This window comes from Emericellopsis atlantica (assembly GCF_019669845.1).
Source record: "Emericellopsis atlantica unplaced genomic scaffold F5Z01scaffold_8, whole genome shotgun sequence".
Taxonomy (NCBI): domain Eukaryota; kingdom Fungi; phylum Ascomycota; class Sordariomycetes; order Hypocreales; family Bionectriaceae; genus Emericellopsis; species Emericellopsis atlantica.
In genome coordinates this window covers 860344-883781 of record NW_025764710.1, presented here as the reverse complement: position 1 = coordinate 883781, position 23438 = coordinate 860344, and the positions used below count along the sequence as shown (strand labels likewise).

Below are 23438 nucleotides of genomic sequence, written 5' to 3'. Positions count from 1 at the left end.
TAAGTTTTAATATAGAAAATATCAGGAATAAGGGTAGGTTCTATAGTAAGGGTTAGTTTAGTTATATTAATATCTAGATTAAGTCTATCCTAATTCTTAATTAGTTTTATAATAGCTTTAGTTTAAAAATAATTATTAAGTTATTATTAAATAAAAAAGCTCTTAAACTAGGCCAAGACTAACCTAATTAAAAGGTATTTATTTAGCTTTTATTTCTTTAAGAATATTATAAAATTAATAGGCTCTTTTATTTTTATTAATTCTTAAGATATATAAAAATTAAAGGCTATCTTTATAATATTCTAGAATTAAATTAATCTTATTTTATAAATAACTTAAGCTTTAGTATATTAAGTAATTATTATTTAATATACACTTAATTATATTTTATATTTCTTTTTATATATAATATAATATAGTATTTTTTTATATTTCACCCCCTTTAAATAAGGGCTAGTTTTATATTAGTTATAGATTATATTATATTTATATACAATTATAATATACCTAAAATAAAAATATTTAAAATATTAATAAGGTTATATACTTTCTTTATATAATTTATAATAATAGATTTTTATATTAATAATTAGCTTAATATTATATAAATAATTAATTATTTCTAGATTATTAATATATAAAATAATTATAGCTTTTATAATAAGTTTTTTTTTAAGTTTATTTAAGTTATTTTTATTAAAATATATATATTTAATTATTTAATTTTATTAGCTAGCTTTTTATAGCCCTTTTTTCCTTAAGTTTATTATTAAAAAATACCCTTAATAATAATATTAAAGAGTTTCTTATATAAGGTAATATTTAGCCTAAAAGTAGCTCAGACTTAGCTTTAATTCTTTATAATTATATTAACTTTTTTTAAAAAAAATATAATATTATTATTTTAAGGTTTTTTTATTTTTCAGTACCTTAAGCTATTATTTTTTATCTTTATTTTTATAATCTTATATATATCTTTCGGGCTATAGTTCTATATCACGGTAGATATAGCTTAAGTATAAGTTATAAGTTTTTAATTAAATTATTAATAAATAAATTTTCTTTTTTTTCAAAGTAAAAAAAAACATTAATATAGTTTGTTTAAGGATTAAATATATCTTAAAAAATACTTATTTATATTATTAAATTCTAGATTTTCTTATTAAATTTTATAAAAAAGTTTTTAAGGATATTAATTATATTTAAAATAAATTTAATTAATCTTTTTTTATTTTTTTTTAGATTTTTTATTTATATTTTATAATTATTTATTATATTATAAACCTTAAGGGCCTTAATATAAGATTATTAATTCTTTCGAATACTATATCTTCGATAATCTTAGTTAGTTTTATTATAGTTTTAGGGTTAATTAAATTATTAAATATACTTATATTATAATTTAAATAATATATATTTTATTTAAGGCTAATATAATTATTATTAATAATTATTAGTTTTTTAAAAATAATATTATTATTTTAATTTTAAATTAATATTATACTTTAAAAAAGTTTAATATTATAAACTTAATTTTAATATTTTTATTAATTTTAAATATAATTTTATAAAATTATAATTAATTTCTAATTATATAAAATTTTTTTAATAAATTAATTATAAATTATAAAAAATATTTATATTAAATATTTTTTATAAAATATTAAATATTATATTAAAAAAAAATAATTATAATATTATAATTATTAAAACTCTTAAATTATTTAAAAAATATTAATTTAATAAATATAATTTAATATAAAATATATTATTAAAATTAATATAATTTTAATAAAATTATAATTATTTTTTAAATATATAAAAAATTCTTTATATATATATATATATATTAAATATAATATATATTTATTTTTAATTATAATTTTTAACCTTTATATATCTAAATAATATTAAAATTAATATATACCTAACCTACCTATAGTACGGGCTACTTCTACTACCTACTACGTATATATTTAACACTCGGCCCTTAGCTATAGCCTTTCCTTTATTTAACGGCTATCCACCTCCCAATCATTCCTTGGTCGCGCGCACACAAGGGGGCATTTCACCTTCGCTCACAACATCGACAAATCTAAACGCCGCTGTCCCCGTGTGCGGAGCAAATGGCTGACTTGGGCGAACATCTGGGCAGCCCAGGCGACCAAACTCATCAGCGGCAAGCGGCCATTTTGAATCGTCATCTACCAGAGGGATTCTCCGCCGGCCCAGATGTAAGCTTGGGAACACAGGAGGCAGCATCCTCAACATCTGCAGCGCCAGCCGTTGGCAATGATGGCGAGGGATACCCATTTCCGTCGGACGGCCCAACACGATCTGATAGTCCTTCGGGCACTGTACCAAATCCCGAGCCTATCGAAGCACGAGATGCGCCGCCGAACGACATCTCTTCAGAGTCACATTCTCCGAGCCCAGTCGTTGCAACACTCGAAACACCCGATTCGATGACTGGACAAGGCGTGGATAATGTAGAGTCATCGTTGAAGCTCCAGGGTGGCGACATACATCGAGATATTTTCAAGATCAAGGCACGCGCAAACTCGCTTCGCCGCGCCAATACCTTCTCCCATCAACCGTCTCCGAGGCTGCAAGCGGCGAATGATCTCACGTATCCCGAACAGCGAGAACCAGGCGGTTTCCGACGTCATTACCTCCGTCGACAGGCACTACAGCGGCGCCAAACCGGTCCTCTGATGATCGCAGGCAGTTTTGTGGATTTTCTCGACCTATACGGAAGCTTCGCTGGTGAAGACTTGGAAGAAAGCGACTCCTCCGAGGATGAATCTGCTGTGGACGACGGCGAGGAAGCTGGCGAAGAGCAACCTTTGCTTTCAAGACCACGGTTGCCTCGGCCTCGCCCGTCACGTCGTCGTAGCTCTCGCCGCGTAGCTAGGGAAGGCGATGCCAGCACCATGAAGACTTTCTTCACTCTGTTGAAAGCTTTCATCGGGACAGGAATCATGTTTCTGCCTAAAGCATTCCGGAATGGTGGCATCTTATTCTCATCTTTGATCCTCGTACTCGTCTCCTTGATAAACTGCCTCTGCTTCCGACTGTTGCTGGATTGCAGGGAGAAGTACGGAGGCGGTTACGGCGAACTTGGCGCCGCTATCGTTGGACCTCGCTTCCGAAGCCTCATTCTCGCCTCAATCGCTCTGTCCCAGCTTGGATTCGTTTGTGCTGGGCTCATTTTCACGGCAGAGAACTTGTGGGCTTTCCTAGATGCCGTCACGGGAGGAAGGCACAACGTAGCATTGGGAGTCACTGGCCTCATTGCTCTGCAGCTGCTGCCGCTGATACCATTGGCTCTGATCAGGCACATCTCCAAATTGGGGCCAGTTGCATTGATAGCGGATGTCTTCATTCTTGTCGGCCTGGTCTACATTTGGTACTATGACATTGCCGCACTTTCAAGCCGCGGCTTGGAACCAACCGTACAGTTATTCAACCCTTCGACGTGGACCTTGACCATTGGATCTGCCATTTTCACATTTGAAGGCATTGGGCTCATACTACCGATCCAGTCGAGTATGAAAAAGCCGAAGGAGTTTGGAAAACTCTTATATCTCGTCATGTTCTTGATCACTATCATATTCACCTCAGTCGGCGCCCTCTGTTATGCCACTTTCGGAGAAGGGACCAAGATTCAAGTCATTTCCAACTTCCCGCAGGATTCGCCAGTCGTAAATGGCGTACAGTTCCTGTACTCTATGGCTGTTCTCGCTGGAGAGCCAGTACAACTTTTCCCCGCGGTACGAATTCTCGAAACTAGTATCTTCTCCGAACGTCTGTCTGGAGCCAAGGATGTGGGTATCAAGTGGAAAAAGAATGCACTGCGGACGGTTGTCATGGTCGTCTGCGTCGGAATCAGCATTTTGGGCGCTACTGATTTAGACAAGTTTGTGTCACTCATTGGAAGCTTCGCTTGTGTGCCATTGGTCTATATCTACCCGGCCTTTTTGCACTACAAGGGGGCTGCTCAGTCGAGGTGGGTTAAGTTGCTTGACATCGTCCTGATGGCCGTTGGGCTCATCGCGATGGTCTATACAACGTTCATGGCGGTCGTGCAATGGGTTGAGGGTTGATGGAACGCCTCTTTTAGTCTTGAAAGGGTGACGCTTGGTTTGCTCCGGATGGTTATACTTGGACTGCTGTTGCCGAGGACCTAGGGACCGGTGGGCCTGTTCACAAAGTTGTGCATGATCATGTATACGTAGTTCCGACTGCGCTGAACCGGGTTCACACTCACAAGTGTGAGATGGATGTACAATGCACACCGACGTGTGCGTTTTTCAATTCAAATAAACGCCACGCCCATGGCCCGCGGACCGGAATCAATCAGTTGCGATGCATGCCTCGGAGGCGAAGCGATGACCTGTGTCCGCATCAGTCTCATTGCAGCGGCCACGTCTATCGTCATGCATCGTTGGAGTGTGAAACGACCGCAAGCTAGTAGATTATGGTACAATTCTGTTCAATGAAAGTTAATCTAGAAGATCTCCTAGGTACTCCTGCTTCATTGAGCGCTCGATTCGTGTGAAACGATGTTCGGACCACCTAATCTTGCTAGAGCTCCAGTCTGCATCCTCAGGCGTTTTTCGACCTGGTTTTGGTTCATGCCACGGTTGAGCATACGCATGGCATCCACAATAGCACGCATGTCAACAAATCGCCGCTCGGCGGTATTTCCTCCACCAAGCAAGACTGCCTGCTCGTCAGCTTCCTGTTGCAGCCGCTGTCGTACGTCCAGTGCGGTCAGTGTCGGGTTTTGTCGGCCATCTGGGCGTGCTTTCTTCAGGGCACTTGAAGACGTGGAATGAGGCGTAGCTGACGATGTGTGTGAGAGAGTCGGATTCGGTTGCACAATGCCCATCTGTTGCAGCCTTTGAGAAAATTCGCCAGTGACTATGTCAGGATCTCCGCCGTCTGGGCGTGTTGCTAATATTGTGAGCATGAAAGCAAGATAATTCTGCATACCACTGACCATTACTATCGGCAGTTGACGCTTGCTTGGATATATTATGCGGGCCAGGCCGGCCTCTTACTCGCGGTGCGGACACAGCTGATGTCGGGTGCTTAGGGTATTGTCGAGCAGCGCCGCGGGACACCTTCGAGGTCGAGGAACCCATTGTGTTTTGATGAAGCGCTATACCAAAGATTGCGACAACGATGGGGGCTTAGGATTCAAAGGAGGCAGCTGTATATAACTAACTGCGCTCACCATCGTGGGTTGTATGTAAGTGGAGATTTGTTACTGGGCGGATGACGACAACATGAAGCCTCCGTTTTACCTACCCTAGCAGGGTTTTCAGCCAGTTCACTGTCGAATTGAGCAAATAGCTCAGTCTATCTACGGGTGTAATAATTTCACGGGGTCAATAGTTGAGGGTCATCTATACTCTAGGCGGGCTAACACACTTGAATATTGGTGTTATTCGAATATCTGGTGTCGGCTCGTAAAGCACATCCGAACTGGGTCACTAGAAAGGGTTACTTCACATCAGACCTACCCTGTAGGTAGGCGAGTCAATATGCCAACCACGCTCACGTGTTGAATCGACAACCAAGAGGACCATCAAAATGGCTTTGAGGCCAATTCACAGACTGCTTGGGGAAGATTTGTGCGCTCGCCGCACGGCAATATCAAATAGAACATGCGATTCCGATGATAAACTCACTGCACCGTGAGGGGCTAGATAATATGTAAGGTACGCTTACTGTCACTAGTGCAAGAGCTTCTTCGGTTGAAGTGCGTCAACCCTGGGCCTGGACCCAATACAGGTGGTGATTATGCGTTCATCATTGACATCTCGAAAGGGGTATCGTTATCATTATAATCGAATGCGCGAAACTAGGTAGTAAGACCTTTCGGCGCCCGTCCTGACCCTCTCGAGGACCGGCCGTCCTCGCTGCCGGAGGTCTCTGACACCCCAATGTCTTGCCCGTCAAGATCGGCGGTGACGACAGACGTGGCTCCAAACGAGTGATGTGTGCCGGCAGCATCAGTATCGCTACCGAACCCTTCAAATTCATCCTCATCGTCAATGCCCTCGGGATGTTTATCCTGCACCTGCTCATAAGGCTTGGCTGCGGCTTGTGCTGTTTCCAGCTGCAGCTGTGCGTCGGCAGACGTATCAGCAACATCGCCATGCTCGGCGAACTTCCGCTTCTTGGGCATCTCTCCTAACCGCCCGCTGCGCCCTTGGACCTGAGCATCGCTGCCCTCGACAACGGGCGCGGGGGTGAACCATGGAATCTTGCCCCTCATGAAATCGTTGAGAACCATCTTTGCAACTCCATCAAGGTCAGGCTCTCCTCCTCGGAGGAGCCGCCCGCCTTTCCTTGCAAGCAGTTCAAGGAATTCCGAAGCATTGGTCCAGCCCGTGAGCTCGTACGTACGCTCCAGGTGATGGTGCTTTACTTTCTTGAGCAACGCTGGTATGTACTGTTCGGGATTCTCAACCTTTTCCACTCGAGCAACCCCACGTAGCACAAGATCTGTAGGCGTATCATGCGTCGACGGGGGGACCACACCGGGACAGTCAATGAGGTAGATGCGTTTCATGAGGCTCACATATTGCCACACCTTTGTCTCTCCAGGTATCGGGGCAACAGTGCAAACCTTCTTCTTCAAAAGAGTATTGATGATGGATGATTTACCAGTGTTGGGCCCGCCGATCAGCCCAACGGAAATCTGTTTTCGTTCCGAATGAAGACTGGAGAATTGGCGCAGCAGTTGAATCAGCGATCCTTTACCGAATGAGTTGGTGATGCTCGCGTGGAACGCTAGGGTTGGGTATTCCTTGGACAAGTGGCGAACCCAAGCAGCCTGCGACGTGGTTAGTCGGAAAGTGACGCGAAACTCGTGGCTTTGAAAGACAGTTTGTTTGTCATGCATATGTCTGTGTCATAACTAAGAAATCTGCAATCGATGCCAGCGTGGGCATAGGCAGATTTCAACTCTATCGACACGAGGCCAATCCCGGGATGGTGACCAAAACGGCACCATCAGCCCAAAGCCGAAGCGATGTGCATTTGGGATCAGCAGTTCATCTCCCAACGATGTAACGGATGCGCCTTCACGGACAATTGACTAAGGCGTCCTGACAAAATCTTTGGGTTGGTGTAGCAAAGTGGAGCGGGAAAACCAGGAACAAGCAAGACGAAGAGAAGAAATGACTTACTGCTACACCAGTCGGCACCAGATCGCACTTGTTGAGTACGAAAATCAAGTGTTTGTGAGGGGCCTCCTCCCTGAGATACTTCTCGATGCTCTTGCACCGGGTTCCTACCGGGTCTCGGGCATCAAGCACATGTATAACGACGTCGGACGAGTCAATGACTTTGTAAAGCTCGTTCCAGATTCGTTTGCTCTGGCCTTTGTCGAACACAGGCTCGATGGCCAGAGTGTACTTTGTGTCGTCCTCAAGTTGCTCTCCGTCTCCCGAAGTGCCGCTCAACAGTTTGGCCTGTTCGAGTCGATCGCGGTAGGTATCCATGCTCTTTTCTGTGTCACCCGCAAGGTCATCAAGACTGCTGACGCCAAGCTTCACGCGCTTGCGCTGTGCTTTCGGGCCAAACACGTCGGCGAAAGGCGAGCTCTCGACTGTCATTTTGGCTTTATGCTCCTTGACGCCATTCTTGTCTTGGCCGTCGCGAATAAGGCTCATTGGCAACTTGTTCGACTTCAACAAGACTTGATATGGGTCATTGGCTTTCTCTGCCATGGCTTCGCGAAACGAGTTCAACGTATCCTGTGAGACAACACGAGTGTTGTTGAACCATTTACGATTCGGCTCAATGCGGGCGTTGGGAATCTCTCGGGACTGGTATGAGGCGGCTTTGGTGATCTCGCCGTCTGCGTTTCGTTGAACCTTGCCGTCTTTGTACATGTTCAAGACCTTGATCTTCTTCGCATCACTGCCGCCGGTCAGAAAAGCAGGGTTCTAGCACGTTGAAGCGACATACCGATAGAAGTTCTCACCCTTGACCTTGACGTTGCCGAGGCCATCGCCAGTCTTGCCCTGGCGCACGCGCCGGGTCGCCTCCTTCTTGCCGCTACCCATGGTGAAAAGCAATTTGAACTTTGACCGAAGAAATCAGGCGGTACAGTTGACCAAGGAGAAGGGGTCCAAATATGCTACCCGGTCGCTGCTGGGCGCGGAGAGTATGTAGAAACAACGAGCAAAATGCTCATGTCTGACAGGAAGTGGTAAAGAAACTCGTGGCGTGGACATTTTTTTTTCTCTGTCGTATTTTTCCCCACCTAAAGAACTCCGAGTTGGCGCCGCTAGGTACCTGGTAGCAGGGGTCGCAGTGTGCACCGCCGTCGGGACGGCAAGACTATCGCCCGCCCTCAGTCGCTCCCGAGTCTAATAACTGTGAATTTTTGAGCAAAGCTACTTCAACCAGGGAGCACTGCTTGAGCTGGGGTACTTGCCTGACAGGCAGGTCGAAATCACAATCACCATGTCATTCCTCTCTTCTCGCCAGTCCTTGCGAACAACGAAAATCCACACTTTGCCGGCTATTCGCTCCTTCTCGACAACCCGCTTCACGTCCCAAACTGTTCCCCCGGACTCGCCAGATTACATCCGCCTACCCTTACCGGCACAGCTCGAGCAGCGACAGCGCGTCCTTGTCCGTGGCTTTCTACCGGTCCCTCGTTCCATCTTTCCTCACAGACGCTCTGAGCGCAAGATCGATGGCGACTACTTGGCTCAAACTGCGGCCAAGCCTCAGTCTCCGCGGACCGGCTCTTCCCAACGGCAATGGAGGGCTGAAGTGGCTGCGAGTCGGCGACAAGGTCTTGAAGAGGGTCTAGGTGAACTCTGGAAACGACACAATCGTGTGAAAACCACTCGAGAAATGCGGTCCCGCGCCAACTTCCAGAAGAACCACGAGCATCGCGTTGCGCCCGAACGAGAAGACGATCAATATACACGCGGCACCACGCTGAAAACGCTCTTGGACACAAAGGTCTACGCGGACCCCAACAAGACCAAGCGGCTCGAGGAGAGTCGCCAGAAGATCATGGAGCATAATCAACATTTGAAAGAAGTGAGGCGCGATGCTCTTATGGAACTGTACGTCAGTGCTTCCAGCTTCATCACCCAAGAAAGCGAGCTGCGCAAGAAGATTGACGAGTTATTCCACGATGATTATTTCGAGGGTCAGATTCAACAGTATAACAAGGAATGGACCATCGCCAACGTCTGGGGCGTGCACGGCTATCCCCCATCAACAGCGAACATGCTTGACTTGACCTCTAGGTCAATGGGGGGTGGCTCGCCGAAGGACCAGTCAAGAACTGGGTACAGACAGAAGCGCATCGCAGAGGAGTTCACCGGAGGAAAGATGGACGTGTAATACCTTGGGGAACACCACCTGTATGTTAACAGTATATTGTATAATGCGCTATGTAAGATCAATCCAATCGAGGAGAACGCCGTCCGTGACAAACACCATACCTTCGCCACGAGGAAGGGGACGTGTCCACCTAGCTGGGCGGAAGACACCGATATATCACTGTACCTCCACTTAGCACAAAACAAAGATCAAGTAATTGCACAGTATTCAAGCTTCGAAATGCCGGGGCGATTATCGCCTATCGTCTTTCCACCAACAACACGTGCATGGCAGTGTACGCCAAAACCAAAAACACTGCTGCAACAATGCCCAAGTTTCTGACATCGGTCCAAAGTGCGTTGTTGTCAAACCCGAAGGAGCTCAGGATGGCGGCTCCCGGTACTGTAATGTCCAGCCCATACTGTTTGTCGATCAATGTCAGATGAAGTACTTCATTGACAATCAAAGATTCGAATCCAAAGTGGAAAATGGACAACGACTGCAACCAGACGGCGCTCTCGGGTATAGCATCGTGGTTCAGCAAGAAACCGGCGAAGAGTAGACTGAACAACATGACCAAGCTGCCGATGAGGTTGGCTACTCCGCCATCCTTGCAAACAATGCCAATGAACAAGCAGATTGTTGCAGCTGCCATGTTGAACAAAACAAGGACGAGCATAAACTTGAAAAAGTGCTCTCCATCGGCAACTAGGCCAGTCATAGGATACACAATGGAGCCCATGAGGATGGGTGGGATGATCCTCAGTGGGACGATGTCGAAGAGCATCTTCGCGGCGAAGTACGTTGCAGGTGAATAATAACCGTTGGCCCGCTCCCTCATGAATAGGAGTCGCTCGGTCGCGAAAACGTTCAGGCTGGTTAGGGTGCTGAAACCAAACAGAGTCAGGAGGAAGATAAACAATCCTAGGCGATTCTGGAAGCCGGCAATATTGTCGGTCAGCCCATAAAAGAGGAAACCACTGAAAACGCCAATTATGATCGCTGTAGCATAGTGGGCGAGCATGAGTAGCGGGTTCCGGTAAAGATTCTTCCACGTTCGTTGGGAGAGAATAACAAATTGCCGCAAGTATCCAATGCGCGCGTAGCCCTTTCCAACGGCACTGAATGTAACAGAGGGTTCACCAAGTGCCCGCGCTTCGGCGTTGCTACCGTTGGCATCACGAGCAGTTTGCGCCACCTGTTGGATTTCTGTCTGAGTCGACGCGGCGATGCTCGAGTCGGCAAAGGCCCTTGTCATCACATCTAGATCTGTGCCTGTTCCTGTGGCAGGAGGAAGATCATGTACGTCGTCTGGCGGTTGTTGGTTAGGGGCGCTTAGATTCTGAGATAACCGGTAGCCCGAGTCCTCCCCTCCGGCATCAGAAGATGCCGTAGTGTCGGCGGTCTTGCGTCGCGTAAACAGCTCACGGTCTTGACGTTGCTTGAGCGAATGTTTCCGCCGGTTGCCAGGTCTTTTGGGTACTGTCGTGTCCACGCCGCTCTCTTCGCCAGTACTGAGACCAGATACACTGGCAACAGACTTGACGGCCGCTGTGCTGCTTGGACCGACGCTTTGGCTGTCATTGATAACGGCTCCGTCATCTACAGACAGGGTGGAGCCGGCGTGCATTGTCAAATCCACCAGGTAATCCGCGATGTTGAATCCCGGCGGGCACTCATATCCGATGTCATCAAAGTAGGACTGACATTGCGCAAATGGTCCGGAGTAAACTGTCTTGCCTCGAGCCAGGAGGATCAGCCTGTCGAATAGCGCCACGATATTGGATCGAGGCTGATGGATAGTGAAGATAACGGTACGGTTGTACATCTTTGCGAGGGTGACAAGGCATTCGATGACGTTGAAAGCATTGAAAGCATCCAGTCCGCTTGTAGGTTCGTCGAGAAAAAGGATGGAGGGACTGGTCACCAGTTCGCATGCGATGCCAACACGGCGTTTCTCTCCACCCGATATGCCCCTGCCTTTGCCCTCCTCAGACCCGATGAGCGAATCGCGGATATGGTGGATGCCAAGCTCTTTCTCAACTTCGAAGACTCGTTGTTCCTTAGCGGCACGGCCCATGTGTCGGGGTAGCCGCAGCAGAGCACTGTTGAGAATGGTCTCGTGCACGGTGAGTGTTGGCAACATGGTATCCTCCTGATCCACAAAGCCCACCACGGACTTGAAGACGGAGTCATCGATTTTCTCCCCGTTAACAAAGAAGTCACCATTGACCTGTCCTCGTTTGTTCTTGCGAGCCAAGATGTCAAGAAAGGTTGTCTTGCCTGCGCCTGAAGCGCCCATGATAGCGGTTACTTCACCTGCTCGGCAGATTCCCGAAATGTTGTGAAGGATCCCTTTCCCAATAAGGTTGTATGAGACATTGTTGAAATGTAAGTCGACTGGCTTGTGGTCCGTCATGAGCTTGATGTTTTCGTCGTCAGATTCCTCAAGGCGGATAGCGCCGTACTTAAGTTTGCGACGTGACAGATACCATGTCAAGACGATAACGGCTACCAGGAACAATCCACACCCGGCAATGACACCCGCGATCAAAGGCGTGTTGATCTTCTTGACAGGTCGCTCGTACCCGGGCATCTCTGTTTCGTAAATGCATTCACCAGAACGACAATCCAAAAGTATGCTTGAGTCGCCTATCAGCGACAAGATCAAGTTGTCCATCTCTGGTTCCCTGAAGGCGCATTGATGCGCGCCATTGTGCTTCTGGGTACACTCGAAGCGACCCGGACCATTGATGGATTGGTCAAGAAAGTCGCTCAGATCAATAGATCCGTCCTTGCCACAGAGCATACGCTCGGAGATACAGCTGCAGCTTATTTGGTTGCACTTGTATGCGGTGGAGTTTTGTGCATCACCGAATTTGGCTTCCGAGTCGCATTCCGATAGGTGGCAGTAGAAAGATTCCACAGCGTCAACCCAGACTACATGAGGAGGTTAGCGTCCTTGTTCAATGTAGATTGCTGGCTGGGATTCTTACACTGGAAGTCGCAAGTTGCATCGTCGGCCTTGCAAGTGAAGGTGACTTCAGGACGCTGTTTACCAAGTAGGTCGGTGATTTTGCGGTTCGTGACATCGCAGATCTGATAATTGTGGTTGATAACTTCGCCGTTCTGATAGCAAACCCCGCCATCGCCTGTCTTCATTAGGGCGTCGCATGCCTTATTCTCAGTGCAGACGTTGCAGTTTATTCCAGTCCAGCCATCGTCGCAATCGCATGACTTGCCAGAGCGCATGGGTCGATCTTTACCGCGGGCCAAAGAACCGCAAACTTGGGCTAGTGTCAGTCTCCAGCATCTACACGTGCCATCGCAACACTAACGAGGTTCCAAGCAGTCGTCGCCGCCAAATCCTTCGGGGCAGTCGCATTTGCCATTGAACTCGTTGCAGCCGGAGTATTGAGCGCAGGTGTGGGCAGGTAGAAGGCAGTTGAAACTGAGGGTCCGTAATATTAGCTCCAGTACAAGTACAAGTTCATTTAGTTGTCGCGACTCACCATGGCGGGCAACCGTCGGGTCGACCACTCAGCAGGGCGAGCTGCGCACTCATCATGTCGGCGTCGGAGTAGCTCGAGTTAACGAAGGCCGTTGCGTGACTGGCAAACAAAGCCGCCAGTCCAGCGAGCGCAACTTTGATCAAACGAGTCATATTGAAGAGAAAAGTAACGAACAGAGAGCGAAAGACTACCCCCCTCGACAACCTTCGCCAGAGTCGCGGGTGTACGGTAGATGGTGATGACTTGTCGATGGGAGTGTGGCTGGTTGTTGGCCAGGTACTCCGTACAGTCCCCAGTCGGCTGTGAATGCGACCCGGACCTGACGTAACCATTGATTGGTGCGGGCCCTCACTGTTCGGCGTTCGCTGCCTGGCACCAACAGCTCCAGGAGTCTACGCCGTTTTAGGCTGGAACTAACGCACTGTCCGTCTGCACTGTGCTGCACTATTATGGTAAGGTAGGTACGTAGCCACCTGCCGAATTGGCGCAACCAGCGACTCCTACTGCGCCAGCTGTGTCTGCCGTACTCCGTACTTGAATACTCGTGTAATAAGTAAGTAAGTAGTTACTAAGTAGTTCATCACGCGCCCGCCCTTGCCCTGGGCTAACAAGTTACTATCTACTTACTACCGTACAGTAGCAAGGGACGTATCCGTACTTATGTAAGGTAACTAGTGATCACTGATGTTGCATCACACGTGGCTCGCGTGAGGTGCGTATACCAATCGTATTTGTGATTAATCTAATGTAAGTATTCACGCGTATCATCTGGAACTGCACCTGTACAGTAGGCTGTTAGCCTGTTCCAAGGACTTTTATCGGTCCCATAACTTCATGTGACCATACCGCACTCAACCTTATTCTCCCAAATGCTTCGTTGCCTGGGCCACACAAGCGAGGCGTCTTCGCTGCTACGAGTGACGACATGCTGGGAATCAGATTGTTCAATGGAAGATTGCCCTGCCGAACGGACACTGGGGAGCCGAGGCTCGTGAACCACATTGCGTCTCATCCTGTTCAAGGTCGCAGCGCGGTGTTGGGAATTCGCAACATGCCAAGGCTTTATGCCAAGCATCTCAGAGGTCTCGCGCTTATGTCGTTGGACTTTCCGCGATCGGCTTTGAGACAATGCGCACGAACGACTGGACCTAGCTTGCCTCAACACCCCGGTGGGGTTTTGGTCAGATCTTGAATCAGTATTCAGTGCACATTAGACTCGAGTACGGCAATGTCCCAGAGTCAACCTACTACTTGTAGGTACGTATTCCGTCCTGGCTCTTGGCCCGGGAAGCTCCACCTAGCCACGTAAGTGAATTTTCCCAATTCGGTAACCACTGACGAATCGTTTCTCAGCTTCTCTCTTCCCCTGTAGTTGATAAACTCGCCCTTTTTGATATTTCCTCTCGCCCATCCTCAGATATCCTGCTGAGGGTGGAAGTCGGCCAGAAGAGCTCTGTCCGAGCCTACAGAGGGAACACCATCTTTCGAGTGCAGTTGGGAGACCTCAGTCATTACCGGAAGTCGCTCTCATTCCCGTCACTGCCTTTCCTTCACCTTCACCCGCATGGATTGTGTGCCTCCCAATCCCAGGACCTGTCGGAGAAACCGGTGAAAGCAGTGGCGACAGTCGATATTCGAGCGTTCCCGGCATCGCTCGTATGGAGTGGCGATGTTACTTGGCCATGTTGGTAGCACTCGTGCTACCAAGGCCGAGTCGATGTCAAGTCGTCCAATGGGACATTTCGAAACGTGTTGTCCATCGAAGCCTTCATGCTCGGGCGGACAATACATTTGAAGAAATCATCACCAACGAGAAAGGGCAGGGAGGGTACTTTGCCACCGTGACCGTCGGTAGCCCCGGGCAAGATCTCGTGATGCAACTGGACACTGCGAGCAGTGATGCTTGGGTGCCATACAGCGGAGCTTCTATCTGCGAGAGCGGGACGAATGGATGTTCAATGGGAACCTGTGAGTGTGAATCACCGGCAGGGGTTGTGTGGCATCTTTTAACTTGGCCTCAGTCGATCCGCACAGCTCTGATACTTTCAAGGAGGTGGCCCGAGACAAGTTCGAGATCTCATATGTTGACTCCAGCTACTCGAACGGCGACTATTTCGCGGATCGTTTCGAAATTGGCGGCGCAGTTGTGCAGAACTTGACCATGGGCCTCGGAATGAAGACCAACATCCCCTATGGATTAGTGGGGGTAGGTTACACTGTGAACGAGGCATCACTCTCGACAATGGGCTGCGAATATCCGAACCTGCCCGTTGCCATGCAGCACGAGGGTCTTATCAACTCGATCGCCTACAGTCTCTGGCTCAACGACTTGGATGCCAACACTGGCAACATCTTATTCGGAGGCGTGGACACGGCAAAATACATTGGCCCTCTGACCAAAATCGACGTCATTCCAGATGATGATTCAGAAAACTACACTCACTTCTCAGTATCACTCACTTCTTTGGAAGCCACAAGCCCAAGCGGCACGGATGTCTTGACCTCACCTGATGGTCCCCTTAATGTCGTACTCGATGCCGGAACGACTCTGTCATACTTGCCACATGACATGGCCTCAAAGGTATGGGAAGAGGTCGGGGCAGAATATCAGGGCGCCTTTGGCATGGCAGTCCTGCCTTGCTCACATGATGCTCACCCAGGCTATTTCTCTTTCGGATTTGCTGGATCCCAAGGGCCTCGGATCAATGTGACTATGGACGAGCTTGTCGTGGATTTGACAAATGGGGAGCCCCCCACGTTCGCATCTGGTCCCTATGAGGGTGAACTTGTGTGCGAATTCGGCATCCAAAACTATTCAACCGGGCCCTACATCCTTGGCGATACGTTTCTCCGCTCAGCATACGTTGTGTATGATCTTGAAAATAACGAAATCGCCATCGCGGCCACCGACTTTAACTCGACGGATACCAAAATCGTTCCTTTCCGGAGCAAAGGTGCCCCAATACCCTCGGCCACGGCAGCAGGAGAGCACATCGAGTCCGCAATGCCACCGTTGCCGACAACAAGTACGCTTATCGCCGCCGAGGGCTTCCAAGACGGAGATGGGCTCGATGACGGCGCAATGACGCTCAGAAAGTTTACACTCACTGGGATTGTGACCGTCGCCATTTCTGTTATGTTGCTGAGCACATAGCACTGCGACGAACGTAGGGTCTGCCAGAGACAGCGACCAAACTGCTCACATTCCATTTTACGAATAACGACGTTGCGTTGGGTCTGGGTTTGGGTGGTCCTACTTTTAGCGAGGAGTTCTGGTGTTAGTATCCGATCTTGGCGGTGATCATGGTTATACATGTTTGGTTTGTCTAGGAGACAGTATTACACTGTGGTTTAATGGGAATAATGTCGGCACCATTATCATGGCAATTATCCCAAAGTTGTTCATCATCTTGTTAACCTGAATGAAGCCCGAGTGCTCACACGAATTAATTAACAGGACGCTGGCTGCTCGATCGAGACTGGAAACTGACTGCGAAAATTAGTCCTGCACGTAATTTGTCATTGAGAGCCACATGGCAGGGGCCGCTACGGAGCCGCCGCCGCCCGCGCGTCAAAACGCGATTCGGTTTGCCCAAAAATTTGAACCAGTCCGCCGCCCCATCATCAACTTGATCTTCTCAATTTGTGATTTGCGATCTTGCCTCAATGTCGGCCACGAGGATGGCGAGAGGTTTCCAGCGGCTTCCAAGCCGCATGTTTGCAACCTCCCAGCGATCCGCGTATCTGGCTCGACCCGCAGTCTCGGTGTATGCCCAGCAATATCAACCTCGACGGCCGTTCAGCTTGTCAACGCTTCGTTTTGCAAGTGCAGCGCAAGAAGCGTAAGTTTCAGAATATCCAACTAAATCGACAGTACTGATGATCCGGTCCATAGCCTTAAAAAAGCTCAAGATGATGCCGCAAGTCTAACACCCGAATACGTGGCTGCCAATATGGCCCCGGAAGAGAAGAAGAGACTGTCGACGGTGCGCAACATCGGCATCGCAGTACGCAACCCTTTGCCCGGACTTCCTGTTCGACGTTTTGCTGACTCGACTTCTGACAGGCGCATATCGATTCCGGCAAGACAACAGTTACGGAACGAGTCTTGTTTTATACGGGACGAATCAAGGCAATCCATGAAGTTCGAGGCAAGGATTCGGTCGGTGCGAAAATGGACTCTATGGACCTGGAAAGAGAAAAAGGCATCACGATTCAATCTGCCGCTACCTTCTGCGACTGGCAAAAGACCGTGGACAACAAGGACGAAACCTATCACATCAACCTGATCGATACTCCTGGCCACATCGACTTCACCATCGAAGTCGAGCGTGCGCTGCGCGTTCTTGATGGCGCTTGCATGATATTATGCGCCGTCAGCGGAGTCCAGTCACAAACGATCACTGTCGACCGTCAAATGAAGCGATACAACGTGCCGCGGATTTCCTTCGTCAACAAGATGGATCGCATGGGCGCCAACCCCTGGAAAGCTGTCGAACAGATCAACACAAAGCTCAAGATTCCGGCAGCGGCAATCCAGATACCCATTGGCGCGGAGGATGAATTCCAAGGCGTGATCGACTTGATCGAGATGCGCGCGTTGTACTTCGAAGGACCTCGCGGCACGAAGATTCGCGTTTCAGATCAAATACCTGCCAACCTCAAGTCAATGGCAGATGAGAAGCGGCAACTTCTGATTGAGAAGCTAGCCGATGTTGACGACGAAATGGCAGAGCTCTTCCTAGACGAGCAAGAACCCAGCAAAGACCAAATCAAGGCCGCTATTCGCCGGGCCACTATAGATCGCAAATTCACCCCAGTTTTGATGGGGTCTGCGCTCGCCGATAAGGGTGTACAGCCCATGCTTGATGCTGTCTGCGACTACTTGCCTTACCCTTCTCAGACAGAAAACATGGCTTTGGACAAATCGAAGGGGGAGAAGGCCGTCAAGTTGGTCCCATACAATTCACTCCCATTTGTTGGCTTGGCCTTCAAGCTTGAGGAGAACAACTACGGACAGCTTACATATATCCGCGTCTACCAGGGCACGCTGACAAAGGGTTCATATCTGTTCAACTCGAGGACAGACAAAAAGGTTCGCATCCCACGTATCGTGCGGATGCATTCGAACGAAATGGAGGATGTTTCCGAGGTCGGCGCGGGAGAGATCTGCGCTGTCTTTGGTGTAGAGTGTGCTTCTGGCGACACTTTCACTGACGGCGGTCTTCCCTACACCATGTCGTCCATGTTCGTTCCCGACGCTGTTATGTCGCTCTCCATCACGCCGAAGCGCAGTGGCGACGCCGACAACTTCAGTAAAGCTATGAATCGCTTTCAGCGCGAAGATCCCACATTCCGCGTTCATGTCGACCCTGAGAGTGAGGAGACAATAATTTCAGGCATGGGTGAGCTGCATCTTGAAGTCTACATTGAGCGCCTTCGTCGCGAATACAAGACAGAAGTCGTTACAGGGCAGCCTCGTGTGGCTTACCGGGAGACCATCCAGCGCCGCGCTGACTTTGACTTTCTGCTCCGCAGGCAGACTGGCGGACCTGGCGACTTTGCTCGTGTTGCCGGGTGGATTGAGCCCAACGACCAGCCCGACACAAATCATTACGAGAGTCAGATCATTGGTGGTACCATTCCCGACAAGTACTTGAGTGCCTGTGCCAAGGGCTTCGACATCGCCACCGACAAAGGGCCTCTCCTGGGACATCGAGTCATCGGTTCGAAGATGGTGATCAACGATGGTGCCACCCACGTCACGGACTCATCTGACTACGCCTTTAATCTCGCCACACAGATGGCCTTCCGCAAGGCTTTTACTGAAGCAGGAGGCGCCGTTCTCGAACCCCTTATGAAGACGGTTATCACTGCACCCAATGAGTTTCAAGGCAACATCTTGATGCTCATGAACAAGCGTAATGCTACTATTCATGACACTGAGATTGGCTCCGAGGACTTTACTTTGACTTGCGACTGCAGTCTGAACGCAATGTTCGGGTTCAGTTCTCAGCTTCGCGCTGCCACCCAGGGCAAAGGAGAGTTCAGCATGGAATTCAGCCATTATGCTGCTGCACCACCCCACCTCCAGTATGTCTTGGACCTCTATGATCCCGCGAATAATACTGACATGTACAACAGAAAGGAATTGGTCGCCAAGCATGAGGCTGAGCTCGAGGCCAAACGTACAAAATAGAAATGAGCACGGATGGAGGACACGTAGCATTGGGCAACAATGTATACTGCTGTATATTGTGTAAAACATGTAGAACAACGGGTATATACATAGACTTGGATTGCCAGCATGGTCCTTACAAATGGGCCGAGGAATAGAACAACAATACTACCGGGCATCTTATGCTTGTTGCGACGAGGAGGAAGGTGAAACAGCGACTGGAGATCGCATCGACATCAGCAACAGCGCTACCAACATCGTCCTAAGCACATTTTGGGACACTCGCTGTTCCTCTGTTGCCAGGCAGGGTTCCTACGCGAATTACTAGCCCATAAACCCTGTTCCGAGTTCACCAAGTATTCTTGTACGTATCAGGAAGCCAAGGTTTTTCGCTGAATCACTGCAGTCTGCAGGAGTGAAACAGTGACTATGCTCTCACAGCTTGGCATGTGGGTCATTATTAGCGAAGCATTGATTTTGTCAACCTGTGAACCCCTGAATTTCAGACGGTCGCGCCAACGGTGCCACCCGCGTCTCCGCGTCTCCACGCGCCGATGATCTTGTTCGACCTCTCCCGTTGTTTGCACGCACTTGTCCAGATACCCCTTGCTACCTTACAGCTGGATGTGATTCGACCCTTTCTCGTCCTTGGCTATTCGGAAGCCTCGTTGAGCGAATGTCACAGGTCGACCAACAAATAGACGACCGATAGCAATCCACGTCCTCCTTCGCGAAATCTGGAATCCGGCCGCGAAACATCGACATACCAACCAGGCAGCAGTAACAATCACGACGTGTGAAGGTGGAAGCCCGTTGCCAAAATGAGCCAGGTCAAGAACCTGAGGGCCATGTTTGAAAACAAAGGCGATGACCCAAATCCCCCAGATAGGGGCAGATCTCCTGCAGGCTTCAGCTCACATAGAGGTACGTTGTTACCTTTGTAGAGCACAACGCCCAAGGCATTCCACCAGCTCGGCTTTATGGCCGATATTATAGCACAGGAACCCCATAGCATATGCTAGTCTGCGGCTGAGCCAGTCGCCCAGGACTTGTGTGTGCACCAGGCATCACAGAAAGACACATTGCAACTACAACCGAGTATCGATTGTACTGACCGGCTGTGACACAGGTTCAAACGCCTCTGAGTCTCCCAGGCCGCTCTCCACTGTCCGCACCAACTTCGTAGCCATCGAGAAGCACGGTCGCATTGGGCTGCGACGTGACCACAGCTTTGAAACCAGTCCATCAGGGAGAGCTGCTAGCAACGAGGCGGACAATGAGTCTGCCACATCTGCTCCCACCGAAGACGTTGGACGAGCGAACCGAAAATTGTTTTTGAAGGAAGCTATACCCGAATCACCACAAAGTTTGAGCATAGATGCCAAAGTCATGGTTCTGGACAAGAAGGATGGTGATGCGGTCGCCAGCCAGGCCACATCTGGCACAAGAAAGGCCGCAAATTGGGTCTCTTCAACACCAGTCGACTCTGGGGATGAAGCAACAACCAGTCAAAGGCACGGCCAGTCTGCAAAGGAGAGCGCGTTGACGTCGGGGGAGGCTCCGCCCTCAGAAGAACGACCCGTAGCGCAGGAGCAGACACAGCCAGCACGGACAGCCGACAAGACCCAGAAGGGCCCGAAAGTTGCAGCCAACTCGGGTGCCAAACCTCCTCCCAGAGCCAGCAGGCCAGCGGCTGAAAAGCAACCCGTCACTGCCCCGGGACGCGCACAATCTCGAACGTCTGTTGCTGCCCCCAGTCACGCGAAGACTGCCTCTTCTTCAGGGGCAAAGGCGGTCTCCTCTTCGGGAACGCAGAAACCGGCACCGATCAGGATCAATAAAGTATCGGAATCCGGGTTCGTCAAGCCGAAGCCGAAGTCACCAACGAAGCCCCTCAACTTGCCGTCATCTCTAATGGCACCTACAGCGTCCTCTGTATCAAAAGGCGCGGCTGCATCTAGTAAACGGTCTGGCGGTCTCGATCCTGGGACAACTTCAGGCCGGCCTGCCAGTAGAGTGAGCGCGAATGGGCCTGGAGGAGGCCGGACGATAAGGAAGCAACCCTCTTCTATCCACGGATTACGCCCCAGCGTGGGGCCTCCGCCAAAACAGCCTTCGTCGAATGCGGCCACAGCCCATCGGGAGAAGCAAGTGGATGAGGGTTTCCTCGCACGGATGATGCGGCCTACCCAGTCGTCTTCGTCCAAGACGAACGAGAAAGCACCCCCGACGCCCCCAAGGCGGTCTGGGCAACGCCAAGTACAGTCGAGTACCACGAACAGCCCACGAAGATCCAATGGCATCAAAAAGACTAGTGTCACGACTGCCACTGCACGCTCCCCCTCTCTATCGTCGTCGAAAAGGCCATCTCTAGACCCAGCGGTGGAAGCCGAATCCTCTAGCGTTGAAGTCCTGCCTGGTGCTTCTGAGGTGACCAGCGGTATGAAAGACAATGACAGCAGCAGCCAAGCTGGTTTGGAAGAGCGGGCGCCTTCGGAAAACGAGGCTTCGGGTTCAGAGCAGCAGATCCCTGCCCTAAAATCCGATGAACAGCTGGATGCGGTGGAAAGTTCTGCTGGGCCCCAGAAAGCGGACGAAAAAGTTCGCACGCCTTCGCCCGAGGCGCCTCTTACTGAAGGCGTTCTTCCAGACCAGTCCGAACAGGTACGCTACGCAGATGCTGATGATACCGCAGTGTCGGTGCAGCCGGATGGTTCGGCCGCGAGCGTACGGCTACCCCAACAGCAGGAAGATACTGCATCCTCAGATGAAACAGAGGTGTCTATCCAGGCACTTGAAGAGGGAGAAGTCTCGAACATTCCTTCTGCAATTCGTCCCGAGTCCCAAGCAGGAGACGGCGCCAATGAGTCAGCAACTCCTTCTTTTTTGCCGACTGCTGATCAGCCAAGCTCCCAGACCATGGCAGAGAACCATCCCGTACTCGAGGAATAATTTTGTACTATTAGACACCCTTATCCTGGGAAACTTCATCGGTGAACACACCGCAAGTTGGATCCACGCAACACCATTTTTAGCGTTGACTCTTAAGCATAGCATGATTACACTATTATTGGCAGACTTGTTTTATCAAATACATTACTGAAGCGTGAAACTTCCTTGCTGTTACGTCGTACATCACTAGTGATACACTATCAAAGTGAACATATATACACACAAGAGCATATCTCTTGAAACACCATGCGGCACTCAATTAGTGCGGCATAGGAGTAAACCACCCAATTTCCGAGCCAGCGCCTCCCGAGACTCCAGTACTCCTTGCGAAGTAGCGACATAGAGACACTCTCCCAAATTGAGGCCCGGAACAACCCCCCCTTTCAAATGCGCGGAGAGCCCACGCGTGAGCTTGCCGAGCTCCGCGATATTGACTGTCATAAGTCTTGACGGCTTGCTGATTGGGGTGGCCTGTGACAGAACCGGCTTCCCATCCCAGTACTTCATGCCCAGCCAAAGCCGCATTTGTGCCACGTTGGCCGTTGTGACCTTTTCCGGCTCCTGAGTAATCATTTGTTCTAGTGTCGGAGGTTTTGGCCCAGCTCGGTATACGTGAGACAAGAATCCCGACCGATGTAGGGCAAGGGCAAGATTGAGATTGAATTTGTTGTTCGGTACGGATGTGATCGCCAGACGTGCTTTCGATACGTTCTGCAGATGCGAACACATGTTCGAAATGGTCTGAACGGAGGGCATGCTGGGCAAGTAAAGCCCCAAATTGGGCTAACCAGAGTTCGTGCGGGCTGGTGGGTTTCTCCAAAGTCTTTCGCTCGGCTCGCTGTGACGTTGTCGTTCAAATAGGTGTTTGTCGATAATCTGAAGATGGCTCAGTACCAGGCCAGATGGATGAAGGTCGCGGCGTTGTTCTCACCGTTGGTAGCCAGGGGCTCGGCCTCGGGAAGCGTTAGATAGACCGTGCAAGCCAGCCCGCGCATGCGTTGCTCTTGGGTGTTGGAAACCGGTGGGTGAGTGTGCAATATAGTCAAGAAGCGCTGGCACAAAAAGTTCGAGACGTGAACACGACCAGCGCCGCGAAAGACTGGAGCCCCACATTTCCATTCGAGCGCTGGCGCGCCCAAGATGTCCGCGTCTTTTGCTGACCCTGCGCCACTGAACCCCTAATAAGCAACCTCTTTGCGAAATCGCCAGCTTTACTTGAGATACTCACAGCAGTTGGACGACATGAGCTCAAGGCCATTGCAATGTCCGATGGGTTCCTCTGGGATCTACATGATTGAGCACCTACAGCCTGTCAACATCATTGTCGCGGCAGCCTCCACCAATTCTCACGCGGCGGGCATTTTGTCACATCTGCGGGATGACTGTGAGCTGGCAATTAGAGCGAGAGCACGTCGTAATAATGGCAC

The 23438-nt window shown here is 49.2% G+C and overlaps 9 protein-coding genes across 9 annotated transcripts; 5 read left to right on the top strand and 4 right to left on the bottom strand.

Moving 5' to 3' along the window:
- The first annotated feature begins 1904 nt into the window (after window positions 1-1904).
- F5Z01DRAFT_651267 (transmembrane amino acid transporter protein-domain-containing protein) lies at window positions 1905-4488 on the top strand. Its single transcript, XM_046263218.1, has one exon. The coding sequence runs from the start codon at window positions 2127-2129 to the stop codon at window positions 4104-4106; it is 1980 nt and encodes a 659-aa protein (XP_046120083.1). The 5' UTR covers window positions 1905-2126; the 3' UTR covers window positions 4107-4488.
- Window positions 4489-5469, bottom strand: F5Z01DRAFT_651265 (uncharacterized protein). Its single transcript, XM_046263217.1, has 2 exons — window positions 5006-5469; window positions 4489-4959 (listed from the first exon to the last, which is right to left on the bottom strand). Exons 1-2 carry the CDS (start codon window positions 5148-5150, stop codon window positions 4538-4540), a joined length of 567 nt encoding a protein of 188 aa, XP_046120082.1. The 5' UTR covers window positions 5151-5469; the 3' UTR covers window positions 4489-4537.
- On the bottom strand, window positions 5440-8284 carry F5Z01DRAFT_651263 (NUC091 domain-containing protein). The gene is made up of 3 exons (XM_046263216.1): window positions 7990-8284; window positions 7206-7941; window positions 5440-6850 (listed from the first exon to the last, which is right to left on the bottom strand). Exons 1-3 carry the CDS (start codon window positions 8085-8087, stop codon window positions 5873-5875), a joined length of 1812 nt encoding a protein of 603 aa, XP_046120081.1. The 5' UTR covers window positions 8088-8284; the 3' UTR covers window positions 5440-5872.
- Window positions 8285-8349: 65 nt separating this feature from the next.
- Window positions 8350-9412, top strand: F5Z01DRAFT_651262 (uncharacterized protein). The gene has a single exon (XM_046263215.1). It carries the CDS (start codon window positions 8491-8493, stop codon window positions 9388-9390), a length of 900 nt encoding a protein of 299 aa, XP_046120080.1. The 5' UTR covers window positions 8350-8490; the 3' UTR covers window positions 9391-9412.
- F5Z01DRAFT_735438 (uncharacterized protein) lies at window positions 9413-13155 on the bottom strand. The gene is made up of 4 exons (XM_046266770.1): window positions 12882-13155; window positions 12708-12820; window positions 12366-12656; window positions 9413-12309 (listed from the first exon to the last, which is right to left on the bottom strand). The coding sequence occupies exons 1-4, from the start codon at window positions 13031-13033 to the stop codon at window positions 9629-9631; spliced, it is 3237 nt and encodes a 1078-aa protein (XP_046120079.1). The 5' UTR covers window positions 13034-13155; the 3' UTR covers window positions 9413-9628.
- Window positions 13156-14306: 1151 nt separating this feature from the next.
- Window positions 14307-16112, top strand: F5Z01DRAFT_542249 (aspartic peptidase domain-containing protein). The gene is made up of 2 exons (XM_046260539.1): window positions 14307-14849; window positions 14903-16112. Exons 1-2 carry the CDS (start codon window positions 14540-14542, stop codon window positions 16033-16035), a joined length of 1443 nt encoding a protein of 480 aa, XP_046120078.1. The 5' UTR covers window positions 14307-14539; the 3' UTR covers window positions 16036-16112.
- A 367-nt stretch (window positions 16113-16479) lies between these two features.
- Window positions 16480-19439, top strand: F5Z01DRAFT_651254 (P-loop containing nucleoside triphosphate hydrolase protein). The gene is made up of 4 exons (XM_046263214.1): window positions 16480-16723; window positions 16777-16888; window positions 16948-18974; window positions 19026-19439. Exons 1-4 carry the CDS (start codon window positions 16548-16550, stop codon window positions 19078-19080), a joined length of 2370 nt encoding a protein of 789 aa, XP_046120077.1. The 5' UTR covers window positions 16480-16547; the 3' UTR covers window positions 19081-19439.
- Window positions 19440-19543: 104 nt separating this feature from the next.
- Window positions 19544-22164, top strand: F5Z01DRAFT_651253 (uncharacterized protein). The gene is made up of 2 exons (XM_046263213.1): window positions 19544-19983; window positions 20189-22164. The coding sequence occupies exons 1-2, from the start codon at window positions 19881-19883 to the stop codon at window positions 22009-22011; spliced, it is 1926 nt and encodes a 641-aa protein (XP_046120076.1). The 5' UTR covers window positions 19544-19880; the 3' UTR covers window positions 22012-22164.
- F5Z01DRAFT_651251 (ribosomal protein S8) lies at window positions 22165-23107 on the bottom strand. Its single transcript, XM_046263212.1, has one exon. The coding sequence runs from the start codon at window positions 22765-22767 to the stop codon at window positions 22267-22269; it is 501 nt and encodes a 166-aa protein (XP_046120075.1). The 5' UTR covers window positions 22768-23107; the 3' UTR covers window positions 22165-22266.
- Between the last annotated feature and the right edge of the window lie 331 nt (window positions 23108-23438).

Coding starts and splice junctions, on each gene's coding strand:
- F5Z01DRAFT_651267 (XM_046263218.1), top strand. CDS start 2,127: ATGGCTGACTTGGGCGAACATCTGGGCAGCCCAGGCGACCAAACTCAT.
- F5Z01DRAFT_651265 (XM_046263217.1), bottom strand. CDS start 5,150: ATGGGTTCCTCGACCTCGAAGGTGTCCCGCGGCGCTGCTCGACAATAC. Junction 4,960..5,005: donor GTCAACTGCCGATAGTAATG/GTCAGTGGTATG, acceptor TCACAATATTAG/CAACACGCCCAGACGGCGGA.
- F5Z01DRAFT_651263 (XM_046263216.1), bottom strand. CDS start 8,087: ATGGGTAGCGGCAAGAAGGAGGCGACCCGGCGCGTGCGCCAGGGCAAG. Junction 7,942..7,989: donor AAGGGTGAGAACTTCTATCG/GTATGTCGCTTC, acceptor GACCGGCGGCAG/TGATGCGAAGAAGATCAAGG. Junction 6,851..7,205: donor TGGTGCCGACTGGTGTAGCA/GTAAGTCATTTC, acceptor ACCACGTCGCAG/GCTGCTTGGGTTCGCCACTT.
- F5Z01DRAFT_651262 (XM_046263215.1), top strand. CDS start 8,491: ATGTCATTCCTCTCTTCTCGCCAGTCCTTGCGAACAACGAAAATCCAC.
- F5Z01DRAFT_735438 (XM_046266770.1), bottom strand. CDS start 13,033: ATGACTCGTTTGATCAAAGTTGCGCTCGCTGGACTGGCGGCTTTGTTT. Junction 12,821..12,881: donor CCCGACGGTTGCCCGCCATG/GTGAGTCGCGAC, acceptor ACGGACCCTCAG/TTTCAACTGCCTTCTACCTG. Junction 12,657..12,707: donor CGACGACTGCTTGGAACCTC/GTTAGTGTTGCG, acceptor CACTAGCCCAAG/TTTGCGGTTCTTTGGCCCGC.
- F5Z01DRAFT_542249 (XM_046260539.1), top strand. CDS start 14,540: ATGGAGTGGCGATGTTACTTGGCCATGTTGGTAGCACTCGTGCTACCA. Junction 14,850..14,902: donor TGGATGTTCAATGGGAACCT/GTGAGTGTGAAT, acceptor ACTTGGCCTCAG/TCGATCCGCACAGCTCTGAT.
- F5Z01DRAFT_651254 (XM_046263214.1), top strand. CDS start 16,548: ATGTCGGCCACGAGGATGGCGAGAGGTTTCCAGCGGCTTCCAAGCCGC. Junction 16,724..16,776: donor GCAAGTGCAGCGCAAGAAGC/GTAAGTTTCAGA, acceptor TCCGGTCCATAG/CCTTAAAAAAGCTCAAGATG. Junction 16,889..16,947: donor TGCGCAACATCGGCATCGCA/GTACGCAACCCT, acceptor GACTTCTGACAG/GCGCATATCGATTCCGGCAA.
- F5Z01DRAFT_651253 (XM_046263213.1), top strand. CDS start 19,881: ATGAGCCAGGTCAAGAACCTGAGGGCCATGTTTGAAAACAAAGGCGAT. Junction 19,984..20,188: donor AGGCTTCAGCTCACATAGAG/GTACGTTGTTAC, acceptor GCTGTGACACAG/GTTCAAACGCCTCTGAGTCT.
- F5Z01DRAFT_651251 (XM_046263212.1), bottom strand. CDS start 22,767: ATGCCCTCCGTTCAGACCATTTCGAACATGTGTTCGCATCTGCAGAAC.